A 13712-nucleotide genomic window follows, 5' to 3' on the forward strand; every position below is an offset into this window, starting at 1 on the left:
GGCACATCCGGGTTCCGGCCCCAAGCGGCGCGCTTCTAACCCGGTGCGGGCAGTTGTGTTTGATACGCTGAGCAGGAGAGAGGTGAGCGGCTCCCGGGAGTGGGCAGGGGACTCGGGGGATTCTGTGCCGGTGGGAGTGGGGGCTCCGGTTCGGGGGAGGTGGGCCTCGGCCTCGCCAGTTGGGCTTCCCTTTCGCAGACGGCTCTGCCGAGGCGGGGAGAGGGACGGGCCGCGCGGGGTCACCGGGCAGTCGGGGCCTGGGCCGAGTTAGGCACCGAGTCTCCGCCGCGGGGCCTGGACAGCATGGCAGGGAGACACCCGAGCCCCGGCTTCAGGCCCACCTGGTTTCGAGCCCCGCCAGCCGTGGAACCTAGGGCAAATTGTTTAACTTAGCCTCACTTTACTTAATCTGAAGCTTGAGGACGCTAGTAGTACCTTCCTCGTAGAAGTGTCTTGATTCCTATGTGAGATTATCGGCCTGAAGTGTCCAGCAAGTGCTTAGCACCCCCCGGGGGCTCTATTACTCGTGACAACTATGTGGTTATCCCCATGCTCTGTGCCCAAGGAGGCGGCGGTGTTAGTGACTCCCGTGTATCTGGGACTCCCCGCCTCCTCTGAGAATGTTTCCCTCTTTTGCGCTCCTGGATGAGGCTGGGACCGGCAGCACCCAACCAGTGCACCAGTGAGTAGAGTAAGCAGGGAAAACTTTCAAACAGAGCTGACCAGAGTTTAACACCGCCTGGGGAAGTAGCCACCCCGCGTCCCTGAAGGCTGTTTGCAGCAACTGCTAGAGGCGAATCACAGTGCTGTCATATATTGAATGTGTTGCTGTGTGGTGGCCCATGCGTGGCACTTCATCTGCATTTAATACTCATACACTGAGTACCTGGTAGAGTGGAGATTTGAACTCGGGCTGTGATTTTAGCAGCTGGTTTCACAGCCACTTTGCTCGGCTCATTCCTGAATCCAGTAATAGGAAGGGCTATGAACCTAATCATGGAATTACCATAACAAGCTCTTCCTTGAGCACTTATTGTGAGCTAAGTGATTTTAAAGCACCATCTCGTTGAATCTGCCTTACAAGCACGCTCTAAGGTTGGTACTGCAGTTAATCCACTTAAGAGACAGCTGAATCTCATCACCCAGCTACCCTGAGATGATAGCTGTATTCCACTTCACAGCTGTGTAATGTTAAGGTCGTGTTCATAATTACTACTGCCTTCTGGCGCCTCAGAAGAGGTTCATGTTTTGTGAAGAAAACTAAGGCTCATTTGATGAGGCTTTCATCAAATAATGTGTTTCAGAAAGCGTCTTCGAAAAAAACTCACTGTGCTGTGACTGTCAGAGGTCCAGTTGAAACCCTTTACTCGATAATAGAAAAAACTAATAAAATCTGGGGTCCAGGAAGATGTCTGCCTCATTTCTGAGGCAATAATACATAGAACAACATACTTCCTTAGTTGTTTTTATGTGGATTGTGTGTATGTGAGTGTGTGTGATGTTTTACGACATTGACAAGGAAATACATGCTTAAGAATCACATGGACTGTTGTGACCGGTCTTTTGTTCCACCTGTTTTAGTACCTGTTGTTTTCTACAATATGTTTTTAGTGTCTGCTTTATTGAATTGTAACAATGATGTTAGTGAATTTTAGTTTGGAGGAAGTTCTGAAGGCAGCAAGGAGTGGGAACTCAGAGGGGAGCATGCTGCTGCTCCCAGGACTTGTCACAGACTGTACCTTTTTTTATCCCTCCCTTTAGTGACAGGGCATGTCACTGTCCCACTTGTACCGGGACGGGGAAGGCCAAGGCCTCATGGATGACGAGGACGAGCGGGAGAACTTTGAGATCACCGACTGGGATCTCCAGAATGAATTCAACCCCAACCGGCAGCGCCACTGGCAGACCAAGGAAGAGGCCACCTACGGAGTGTGGGCAGAGCGAGACTCGGATGAAGAGAGGCCCAGCTTTGGAGGCAAACGGTATGGCTGGCATGGGCTGCTTCCCTAAGAATTGGGGAGCTACCCAGCTAAGTAAATTTCTCTCCCAGCCTCACTGAGTCCCTTAGCTGGGGCATCAGCTCGGGAGCCCAGTTCCGCTTTAGGTTAGAGCGCTGCTCTCTGACTGGTTGATCATCAGTTGGTGTTAAGTGAGCAGTTATGTATATTAAGCCTTGTGCTGTCGACCCAGTCCTTGCTTTCCAGGAGCCCAGACCCTAGTGGATGGAGACAGGCTCACACAATGGAAGGGTGTAACTGATTTAGGACCTGAGGGGAAACACATTTTAGGGAGTATGACCTGTTCTGGGAGGTCAGGGAAGATTGGCCGGTAGGGGAGGCACAAGTAAGCAAAGGCCCTTGATGGGAGGCAGCAGGGCACCCACGAGGATATGAGAGGTTTTGTGGGCTGAAGCGGGGGGAGAGTGGGGAGTATAGTTTGAGAAGAGGCCGTGGGTTTGTGTAGAGAGGGTATGACCTGGGGAGAAGGGTTGAAGACCCTTTTGCTCATGTGCAAAGTTGGCGGGGAGCCACAGTGGAAGAGGGGGCTCTGTGAGGAGGCCCAGGCAGTGGTCCTGGCAGAGGTGCGGGAGACCTGGGCTAAGATGGCAGCACAGGGATGAGGATTCAGGCTGAAAGCCTCCTCCTTGGTGTGAAGTCGTGTGTGTGTTGGCTGCAACTCACTTGACCAGAGTGGGTAGTAGATTTGGGCTTGTCTCCCTGTCCCCACCTGAGGCTTGGAGGCTCCAGCCCATTGATATTGTACATTTTTCACAAAAGAAACTGGGGAGAAAGAGGAGAGATCAGTTCAACCTTTTTTCTTCTGGCAAGAAATCTAACATCAGACGATGAGTAGATCAGGGGTCAAGAATTGCAAGATCATAAGATAATAATAGCAGCCAAAATCTTTGGGTTCTTAACAGGCCTGGTCTCATTGACCTTATGAGAATGGTACCATTATTTTTTAAATAAATAAATTTATTTATTTATTTATTTTTGGCTGCATTGGGTCTTCGTTGCTGCACGCGGGCTTTCTCTAGTTGCAGCGAGTGGGGGCTACTCTTCGTTGCGGTGCGCGGGCTTCTCATTGCAGTGGCTTCTCTTGTTGCGGAGCTCGGGCTCTAGGCATGCGGGCTTCAGTAGTTGTGGCACATGGGCTCAGTAGTTGTGGTTCGCGAGGTCTAGAGCGCAGGCTCAGTAGTTGTGGTGCACATACTTAGTTGCTCCGCAGCATGTGGGATCTTCCCGGACCAGGGCTTGAACCTGTGTCCCCTGCATTTGGCAGGTGGATTCTTAACCACTGCACCACCGGGGAAGTCCGAGAACGGTACCATTATTATCACCCCATTTTACAGATTAAGAAACAGCAGCCAAAAGTCACGCAGCTCAGCTGAGAATCTGGGCCTGTCTGACTCTAGAGTTGGGCTCTTATATTGCATCTCTTAGGAAAAAATTCTCTGAATTTTACTGCTGCCATGGGGATGTTTATTTACTACGTTAGTCATTTTGTAAAGCATCGCCTTATTTTGCTGTATTCCCGGGGCTTTTCTTTGGAATCTTTTCTCTCCCTTTAACTACATAATAGAAAGCTATCAGCTCCAGTTCATACAGAAGGGAACTGTTGCTAATGACTTATTGTAACTACTGTTCTTGAGGCATTCAGGATTAAAATCAATACTTTCCATCTCACGGAGTTAATTTCCTAGGTATTTTATTCACTTATTTATTTAATATTTTATTTTTATTTATTTATTTATTTGGCTGCGCTGGGTCTTAGTTGCGGCACGCAGGATCTTTTTAGTTGTGGCACGTGGGGTATTTTAGTTGTGGCATGTGGGATCTCTATTGCAGTGTGCGAACTCTTAGTTGCAGCATGTGGGATCTAGTTCCCTGACCAGGGATCCAACCTGGGCCCCATGCATCGGGAGCACGGAGTCTTAGCCACTGGACCACCAGGGAAGTCCCTCTTAGGTATTTTAGTTTTCATAAACAAATTTAATGGACATGAGATTTTCTAAGAATCTGATTGATATAATTGCTAATGTAATTTACATTCATATAATCTCTCTTAATATATTTTATTTATTTATGATTTTTATTTATGAGAATGTCTTTCTTGTTTGATTTTTCTACTTGAAATAGTGTCTGAAACAAATGCTCTTTTTTTTTCAGATTCTTTTCCCATATAGGTCATTACAGAATATTGAGTAGAGTTCTCTGTGCTACACAGTAGGTCCTTATTAGTTATCTATTTTATATACAGTAGTGTGTATATGTTAATCCCAGTCTCCTAATTTATCCCTTCCCCCCACGTTTCCCCTTTGGTAACCATAAGTTTGATTTCCAGATCTGTGTGTCTGTTTCTGTTTTGGAAATAAGTTCATTTGTGTCATTTTTTAAATTAGATTCCACATATAAGTGATATCATATGATATTTGTCTTTCTCTGTCTGACTTAGTTCACTTAGTATGATAATCTCTAGGTCCATCCATGTTGCTGCAAATGGCATTATTTCATTATTTTTTATGGCTGAGTAATATTCCATTGTATATAGGTACCACATCTTTTTTTTTAACATCTTTATTGGAGTATAATTGCTTTACAATGGTGTGTTAGTTTCTGCTTTATAACAAAGTGAATCAGTTATACATATATCCCCATATCTCCTCCCTCTTGCGTCTCCCTCCCATTCTCCCTATACCACCCCTCTAGGTGGTCACAAAGCACCGAGCTGATCTTCCTGTGCGATGCAGCTGCTTCCCACTAGCTATCTGTTTTACGTTTGGTAGTGTATATATGTCAATGCTACTCTCTCACTTCGTCCTAGCTTACCCTTCCCCTCCCCACGTCCTCAAGTCCATTCTCTACGTCTGCATCTTTATCCTGCCCCTAGGTTCTTCAGAGCCTTTTTTTTTTTTTTTAAGATTCCATATATATGTGTTAGCATACGGTATTTTTCTCTTTCTGACTTACTTCACTCTGTATGACGGTCTCTGGGTCCACCCACCTCACTACAAATAACTCAATTTCGTTTCTTTTTATGGCTGAGTAATATTCCATTGTATAGATGTGCCACATCTTCTTTATCCATTCATCTGTTGATGGCACTTAGGTTGCTTCCGTGTCCTGGCTGTTGTAAATAGAGCTGCAGTGAACATTGTGTGTACCACATCTTTATGCATTCATCTGTCAGTGGACATTTAGGTTGCTTCCATGTCTTGGCTATTGTAAATAGTGCTTCAGTGAACATTGGGGTACATGTATCTTTTTGAGTTATGGTTTTCCCCAGATACATGCCCAGGAGTGGGATTGCTGGATCATATGATGGCTCTATTTTTAGTTTTTTAAGGAACCTCCGTACTCTTCTCCAAAGTGGCTGTACCAATTTACATTCCCACCAACAGTGTAGGAGGATTCCCTTTTCTCCACGCCCTCTCCAGTATTTACTGTTTGTAGATTTTTTGATAATGGCCATTCTGATTGGTATGAGGTGATATCTCATTGTAGTTTTGATTTGCATTTCTCTAATAATTAGCGATGGTGGGCACCTTTTCAGTTGCCTCTTGGCCATGTATATGTCTTCCTTGGAGAAGTGTCTGTTTAGGTCTTCTGCCCATTTTTTGATTTTTTTTTTTTTTTTGATATTGAGCTGCATGAACTGTTTGTAGATTTTGGAGATTAATCTCTTGTCAGTCACATCGTTTGCAAATATTTTCTCCCATTCTGTGGGTTGTCGTTTTGTTTATGGTTTCCTTTGCTGTGCAAAAGCTTTTGAGTTTAATTGGGTCCCATTTGTTTATTTTATTTTTATTTCCATTACTCAAGGAGACAGATCGAAAAAGATATTGCTGCGATTTATGTCAGAGAGCGTTCTGCCTATGTTTTCCTCTAAGAGTTTTATAGTATCAGGTCTTACGTTTAGGTCTTTAATCCATTTTGAGTTTATTTTTGTGTATGATGTTAAAGAATGTTCTAATTTCATTCTTTTACATGTAGCTGTCCAGTTTTCCAAGCACCATTTATTGAAGAGACTCTTTTTTCCATTGTAGAGTCTTGCCTCCTTTGTTGTAGATTAACTGACCATAGGTGTGTGGGTTTATTTCTGGATTTTCTATCCTGTTCCATTGATATGTATTTCTGGTTTTGTGCCAGTACCATACTCTTGATGGCTGTAGCTTTGTAGTGTAGTCTGAAGTCAGGGAGCCTGATTCCTCCAGCTCCATTTTTCTTTCTCAAGATTGCTTTGGCTATTTGGGGTCTTTTGTGTCTCTGTACAAATTTAAAAATTTTTTGTTCTAGTTCTGTGAAAAATGCCATTGGTAATTTGATAGGGATTGCATTGAATCTGTAGATTGCCTTGGGTAGAATATTCATTTTGACAATACTGATTCTTCCAGTACAGGATCATGGTATATCTTTCCATCTGTTTGTGTCATATTCAGTTTCTTTCACCAGCATCTTAAAGTTTTCGGAGTACAGGTCTTTTGGTAGGTTTATTCCTAGGTATTTTATTCTTTTTGATGATGGTAAATGGGGTTGTTTCTTTAATCTCTCTTTCTGATCTTTTGTTAGTGTACAGGAATGCAACAGATTTCTGTGTATTTTTGTATCTTGTAACTTTACTAGATTCATTGATGAGCTCTAGTAGTTTTCTAGGATCTTCTATGTATGGTATCATGTCATCTGCAAACAGTGACAGTTTTACTTCTTCTTTTCCAGTTTGTATTCCTTTTATTTCTTTTTCTCCTCTGATTGCTATGGCTAGGACTTCCAAAACTATGTTGAGTAAAAGTGGCAAGAGTGGACATCCTTGTCTTGTTCCTGATCTTAGAGGAAATGCTTTCAGCTTTTCACCGTTGAGTATGATGTTAGCTGTAGGTTTGTCATATGTGGCCTTTATTATGTTGAGGTATGTTCCCTCTATGCCCACTTTCTGGAGAGTTCTTTTTTTTTTTTTATCATAAATGGGTGTTGAATTTTGTCAGAAGCTTCTTCTGCATCTATTGAGATTATCATATGGTTTTTATTCTTCAGTTTGTTGATGTGTTTCACACTGATTGATTTGCAGATATTAAAGAATCCTTGCATCCCTGGGATGAGTGCCCCTTGATCATAGTGTATGATCCTTTTAATGTATTGTTCGATTTGGTTTCCTAGTATTTTGTAGAGGATTTTGCGTCTATGTTCATCAGTGAAACTAGCCTGTAATTTTCTTTCTTTTTCTTTTTTTTTTTGTGATATCTTTGTCTGGTTTTGATATCAGAGTGATGGTGGCCTCATAGAGTGAGTTTGGGAATGTTAACTTCCTCTGCAAGTTTGTGGAATAGTTTTAGAAGGACAGATGTTAACTCTTCTCTAAATGTTTGATGTAGTTTGCCTGTGAAGCCATCTGGTCCTGGATGGCTTTTGTTTGTTGGCAATTTTTTTTTCAGTTTCAATTTCAGTACTTGCAATTGGTCTGTTCATATTTTCTGTTCCTTCCTGGTTCAGTGTTGGGAGATTGTACCTTTCTAAGAATTTGTCCATTTCTTCTAGGTTGTTCATTTTATTGAATTGTAGTTGCTTGTAGTAATCTCTTATCCTTTGTATTCATGTGGTTTCCGTTGTAACTTCTCCTTTTTCATTTCTAATTTTGTTGATTTGAGCCCTCTCCTTTTTTTTCTTGATAGTCTGGCTAAAGGTTTTTCAGTTTTATTTATCTTTTCAAACAACCAGCTTTTAGTTTCATGGATCTTTTCTATTGTTTTCTTTGTCTCTATTTAATTTAGTTGTGCTCTGATCTTTATGATTTCTTTCCTTCTGCTAACTTTGGGTTTTGTTTGTTCTTCTTTCTCTAGTTGCTTTAGGTGTAAGGTTAGGTTGTTTGAGATTTTTGTTGTTTCCTGAGGTAAGACTGTATTGCTATAAACTTTCCTCTTAGGACTGCTTTTGCTGTGTCCCATAGGTTTTGGATTGTGTTTTTGTTGTCATTTGTCTCTAGATGTTGTGTGATTTCCTCTCTGATTTCTTTAGTGATCTGTTGGTTGTTGAGTAGCATATTGTTCAGCCTCTATGTGTTTGTGTTTTTTACAGTTTTTTTCTTGTAGTTGATTTCTAATCTCATAGCATTGTGGTCAGAAAAGTTGCTTGATATGATTTCAGTTTTCTTAAGTTTACTGAGGCTCGCTTTGTGGCCCCGCATGTGATCAATCCTGGAGAATGTTCCATGTGTACTTGAGAAGAATGTGTAATCTGCTGCTTTTGGATGGAATGCTCTATAAATATCAGTTAAGTCCATCTTGTTTAATGTGTCATTTAAGGCCTGTGTTTCCTTATTGATTTTCTGTCTGGATGATCTGTCCATTGATTAAAGGGGGCTGTAAAATCGATTTCTCCTTTTATGGCTGTAAGCATTTGCCTTACGTATTGAGGTGCTCCTATGTTGGGTGCATAAATATTTACAATTGTTATATCTTCTTCTTGGATTGATCCCTTGATCGTTATGTAGTGTCCTTCCTTGTCTCTTGTAACAGTGTTTTAAGTCTCTTTTATCTGATACGAGTATTGCTACCCCAGCTTTCTTTTGATTTCCATTTGCATGGAATAGCTTTTTCCATTCCCTCACTTTCAGTCTCTATGTGTCCTTAGATCTGAAGTGGGTCTCTTGTAGACAGCATATTTACGGGTCTTGTTTTTGTATCCATTCAGCCAGTGTTTGGTTGGAGTATTTAATCCATTTACAGTTAAGGTAATTATCAATATGTATGTTCTTACTGCCATTTTCTTAATTGTTTCAGGTTTGTTTTTGTAGGTCTTTTTCCTTTTGTTTTCTTCTCTTGTGCTTTGATGACTGTTTTTAATGTTGTGTTCGGATTGCTTTGGATTGTGTGTGGATCTATTGTAGTTTTTTGGTTTGCAGTTTCCATGAGGTTTTGATATGGCAGCCTACACACACACACACACACAAGGATATTTTAGATGCATTTCCCATTTCTTGCATTTGTACTATCTTCTTCTCATGGTTGCTGGTTTTGATATCATATTTGTGTGTGGATGATTTCTTTCCTTTACTGTATGTTTTCCTTTACCGGTGAGCTTTCCCATTCATAATTTTCTTGTTTCTGTTTGTGGCCTTTTCTGCCTCGAGAAGTTCCTTTAGCATTTGTTGTAAAGCTGGTTTGGTGGTGCTCAATTCTCTTAGCTTTTGCTTATCTGTAAAGCTTTTGATTTCTCCCTCAAATCTGAATGGGAGCCTTGCTGGGTAGAGTATTCTTTTTTTTTTAATTAATTAATTAGTTTGTTTATTTGGTGCTGCTGGGTCTTAGTTGTGGCAGGTAGGCTCCTTAGTTGCAGCTTGAGGGCTCCCTAGTTGAGCCTTGCTGGCTCCTTAGTTGTGGCATGTGAAGTCTTAGTTCTGCTTGCATGTGGGATCTAGTTCCCTGACCAGGCATCAAACCCAGGCCCCCTGCATTGGGAGCACAGAGTCTTCACCACTGCACTACCAGGGAAGTCCCGGGTAGAGTATTCTTGGTTGTAGGTTTTTTTTCCCTTTTGTCACTTTAAATATAGCGTGCCAGTCCCTTCTGGTCTGCAGAGTTTCTGCTGAAAAATCAGCTGATAACCTTATGGGGATTCTCTTGTTATTTGTTGCTTTTCCCTTGTTGCTTTTAATATTTTTTCTTTGTATTTGTCAGTTTGATTGATATGTGTCTCAGTGGGTTCCTCCTTGGGTTTATCCTGTATGGGACTCTCTACACTTCCTGGAGTTGACTGTTTCCTTTCTCATGTTAGGGAAGTTTTTGGCTATAATCTCTTCAGGTATTTTCTCAGGCCCTTTCTCTCTCTTGTCTCCTTCTGGGACCCCTATAATGCAAATGTTGGTGTGTTTAATGTTATCCCAGAGGTCTCTGAGATTGTCCTCATTTCTTTTCATTCTTTTATTCTGTTCTATGGCATTGATTTCCACCACTCTGTCTTCCAGCTCACTTATTTGTTCTTCTGCCTCAGTTACTCTGCCTCAGTTATTCTGCTATTGATCCCTTCTAGTGTATCTTTTTAATATTTATTTATTTATTTATTTTTTGGCTGCATTGGGCCTTAGTTGCACGCGGGCTTTTCGTTGTGACATGTGGGCTTCTCTCTGCGTGGGCTTCTCTCTAGTTGTAGTGTGCGGGTTTTCTCTCTCTAGTTTTGGCGCATGGGCTCCAGAGTGCGTGGGCTCTGTAGTTTGCGGCACGTGGGCTCTCTCGTTGAGGCACGCAGGCTCAGTAGTTGGAGCGCACAGGCTTAGTTGCCCTGCAGCATGAGGGATCTTAGTTCCCTGACCAGGGATCGAACCTGTGTACCCTGCATTGGTAGGCGGATTCTTTACCACTGGACCATCAGGGAAGTCCCCCTTCTAGTGTATTTTTCATTTTAGTTGTATTCTTCATCTGTTCGTTCTTTAGATCTTCTAGCTCTTTGTTAAACATTTCTGTGTCTTCTCGGTCTGTGCCTCTTTTCTTTTCCTGAGATTTTGGATCATCTTTACTATCATTACTCTGAAGTGTCTCCTTCAGGTAGATTGCCTATCTCTTCTTCATTTAGTTGTTCTTGTGGGTTTTATCTTGTTCCTTCATCTGAAACATATTTCTCTGTCATCTCATTTTGTCCTTCTGTGTTTGTGGTCTCCTTTCCACAGGCTGCAGGATTGTGGTTCCTCTTTATTCTGGTGTCTGCCCCCTGGTGGGTGAGGTTGGTCCAGGGACTTATGCAGCCTTCCTGGTGGGAGGGAATGATGCCTGCCCTGTGGTGGGTGGAGCTGGGTGTTTTCCCTCTGGTGGGGAGGGCTGTGTCAAGAGGTGGCTTTAAGCTCAGTACTTTAGGCAGCCTCTCTGCTGTGTTCTTATCTGGCTGGTTGTTCGGACTGAGGCGTTCCAGCACTGGAGCCTGCAGGTTGTTGGGTGGGGGCAGGTCTTGGTGCCAAAATGGGGACCTCCAGGAGAGCTCACACTGACCAGTGTTCCCTGGGGCCTCTGCCACCAGTGTCCTTGCCCCCCCAGTGAGCCATAGCTGACCCCTGCCTCCCCAGGAGACCCTCTAAGACCTGTAAGTAGGTCTAGCCCAGGTTCCTATGGAGGTACTGCTTGGTGCTGGGTCCCAGTGCATGTGAGACCTTGTGTGTGCCCTTCAAAAGTGGAGTCTCTTGTTTCCCCAGCCCTGTGGAACTCCTGCACTCAAGCCCCACTAGCCTTCAAAGCTAAATGCCCTGGAGGTTCCTCCTCCTGACGCCAGGCCCTCAGACTGTCTTGGAAGGCAATTTTTTTTCAATATTTATTATTTATTTCATTTATTATTTATTTTTGGCTGTGTTGGGTCTTAGTTGCGGCACACGTGGGATCTTCGTTGTGGCGCACGGGCTCTTTGTTGTGGTGCGTGGGCTTCTCTCTAGTTGTGGGTGTGGGTTTTCTCTCTCTTGTTGTGGTGCACGGGTTCCAGAGGGCTGGGCTCTGTAGTTTGCAGCATGTGGGCTCTGGTTGAGGTGTGTGAGCTCAGTAGTTGAGGCGTGCAGGCTTAGTTGCCCCACAGCATGTAGGATCTTAGATCCCCGACCAGGGATCAAACCCACATCCCTGGATTACGAGGTGGATTCTTTATCACTGGACCACCAGGGAAGTCCCTGGAAGGCTCTTTTTAAGTGGGAATGTCCCTGTGTAGCCTGCGTGGGTTTAATATGTTTTTAGTGCAAGTGTTGCCTTTAGTATGGATGTCTGCCACCTCTTTCCTCAGTGTATGCTGGCCGTTATCCCTTCGATAGGTGGTGTGACTGATGTTGTGACCAGAGCCTACACTGGCTGTCGAGTGAGGCCTCCTCTTTGCTCTGTGGTTGTCACTGCCGGGTCAGGGGCAGGGTCTACTCCCTAGCTGTTGGAGTAGAAGCCCCCAGATCTGTTTCTGAGCTGTTTCTGATCTGCGGTGCAAGGTAGGTGGGATTGGAGCACTCCCACTGGGAGAGGAGCCACTGAGTATTCCTCCATGGGAGCTTTCACCTGTGAATGTGCTCTGTGGTGTCACTCTTCCCTCGCTGCGTGGGCTTACAAAGTACGCTGTTGTTGGCACTGGTCCCACCTTAACTGCGGTGAGCCGGCAGTTGGCCCCGGTGACGCTCAGGCATTGTTTTCACCAGGCCAGCAGTGCACATGCACTGAACTCAGGTCCCAGGACCGCAGCAGTGCTGCACCTGGACCTGCTGTGGGGGCAGCTCCGACTCCGGCCTGGCCCAGCCCCACCCCGCCCCGCGTGTATGTGCCCACGGAGCCCTCGGCTGCTGAAGCCAGGCCTGTTTCAGCCGAGGGGGTACTTGTCCTCTCGGATGTCCTCTTGGACATTCAGCAGGAGCTGAGTTTATAAAGCCCCCAGCGGAGGTGTAAATCCAGTTCGCGCAGCTGCAACGAGAGACTTCAGCTCTTCTTCCGTAGTTTCAGGGCCCCTGGGGCTCAGCTGTGGCTTCAGCCCCACCTCTGCGTGCGGGCCACCCACGGGCATCTGCTCCCGAGGCTGCTGGAGCGCACGAGCCGGCTCGGGTGAGCGGGCTGCCTCGACAGGAGCCCCTCCCAGAGCCCGGGGAGGCAGGGGCCGTGCGTGGGGAAAGAGGCTGCGGTGGTGGCCCTGCGCTTTGTGTGCCTCTTAAAAATGGCACTTCACTTCTGTGGTGGCCTGGGCTGCTTTAACCAGCATTCCTGGTTGCAGAGCTCTGCACTCCCACCCCTACAGCCCGTCTCTGCACAGCCAGCAGCAGGCCTCTTCCCGGGTCTGTTCTTTAAACCCCACTTTCGGGCACGCAGCCCCTGCCCGTCCCAGCGGGCACAGGCCTCAGGCTGGGGTGTGTAGGGCTGTGGCACAGACCGTCCGCCTAGTTCTCACTCTGTCCTGCCTGTCACGGACCGGTTGCCGCGTTCTTCTCTGAGCCTCCGAAGCTCCCTTTCTGTCCCGGCTGATCTCTCCGCCCATGACGAGACCTCCCCTCCCAGGGGTGCAGGTCTCCGCCTGTGACGAGACCTCCCCTCCCAGGGGCGCAGGTCCTGTCCTGCTGCATTTTTTTTTTTTGTCTTTCTTTGTCCTCCCTGGTTCCGCGGAGCTCCTTCTTGTCCTTTCTGGTGTCCAAGGTCCTCTGCTGGTGTCCAGCAGGTGTTCTCTGAGAGCCGCTCCATTTGTACATGTGCTCCTGGCGTCTTGGGGGGAATGCCATCTCGACTCAATGTCACAAATGCTTTTTAAAGTAAGTTAATTTTTTAAAAACGTAAAAGGAAGGTGGACAGTCACATCATATTTACAATTTTAAGTCAACTCTGTTATTGGTAACTCTTAAGCCACGGAGTTGACTTGAACACATCAGGCAAAAATGCCAAACGTGATTACTGGGGCCCTTTTGATACGAGTCAATGGGTTGGTCTTTAAAGTGGATCCCACGAGGTCCGCCCTAAGGAAGTTCTCTGGCCAGCAAAGCTGCTCCAAGGGATGCCTGCAGAGAGTTCTCATGGACCCGTGGGGCCTTGTGTTTGCCCGCAGGGCCCGCGACTACTCGGCGCCAGTCAACTTCATCAGCGCGGGGCTCAAGAAAGGGGCGGCAGAAGAGCCGGAGCTGGACGGCTCCGACGATGAGGAGAAACCTGTTAAGCAGGATGAATTTCCTAAGGATTTCGGACCAAAGAAGTTAAAAACGGTAGCATTTTTATTGAAGGATTGTGACCTTAGTAA

The 13712-nt window shown here is 45.3% G+C and overlaps 1 protein-coding gene across 5 annotated transcripts in view; it reads left to right on the plus strand.

Annotated features, from left to right (window-relative positions):
• The window catches only part of TFIP11 (tuftelin interacting protein 11), a 26780-nt gene continuing 13068 nt past the window's right edge, over positions 1-13712 (plus strand). For all 5 annotated transcript variants that reach the window (XM_029222630.1, XM_029222638.1, XM_029222642.1 and 2 more), the window contains exons 1-3: positions 1-82; positions 1762-1982; positions 13524-13677. In XM_029222630.1, coding sequence (XP_029078463.1) covers positions 1771-1982; positions 13524-13677 — 366 coding nt within the window. In that variant the 5' untranslated portion in view covers positions 1-82; positions 1762-1770. The remainder of the gene's footprint in view (positions 83-1761; positions 1983-13523; positions 13678-13712) is intronic.

Source organism: Monodon monoceros, unplaced genomic scaffold (genome assembly GCF_005190385.1).
Source record: "Monodon monoceros isolate NGI ecotype Baffin Bay Population unplaced genomic scaffold, NGI_Narwhal_1 Super_Scaffold_1, whole genome shotgun sequence".
Lineage (NCBI taxonomy): Eukaryota > Metazoa > Chordata > Mammalia > Artiodactyla > Monodontidae > Monodon > Monodon monoceros.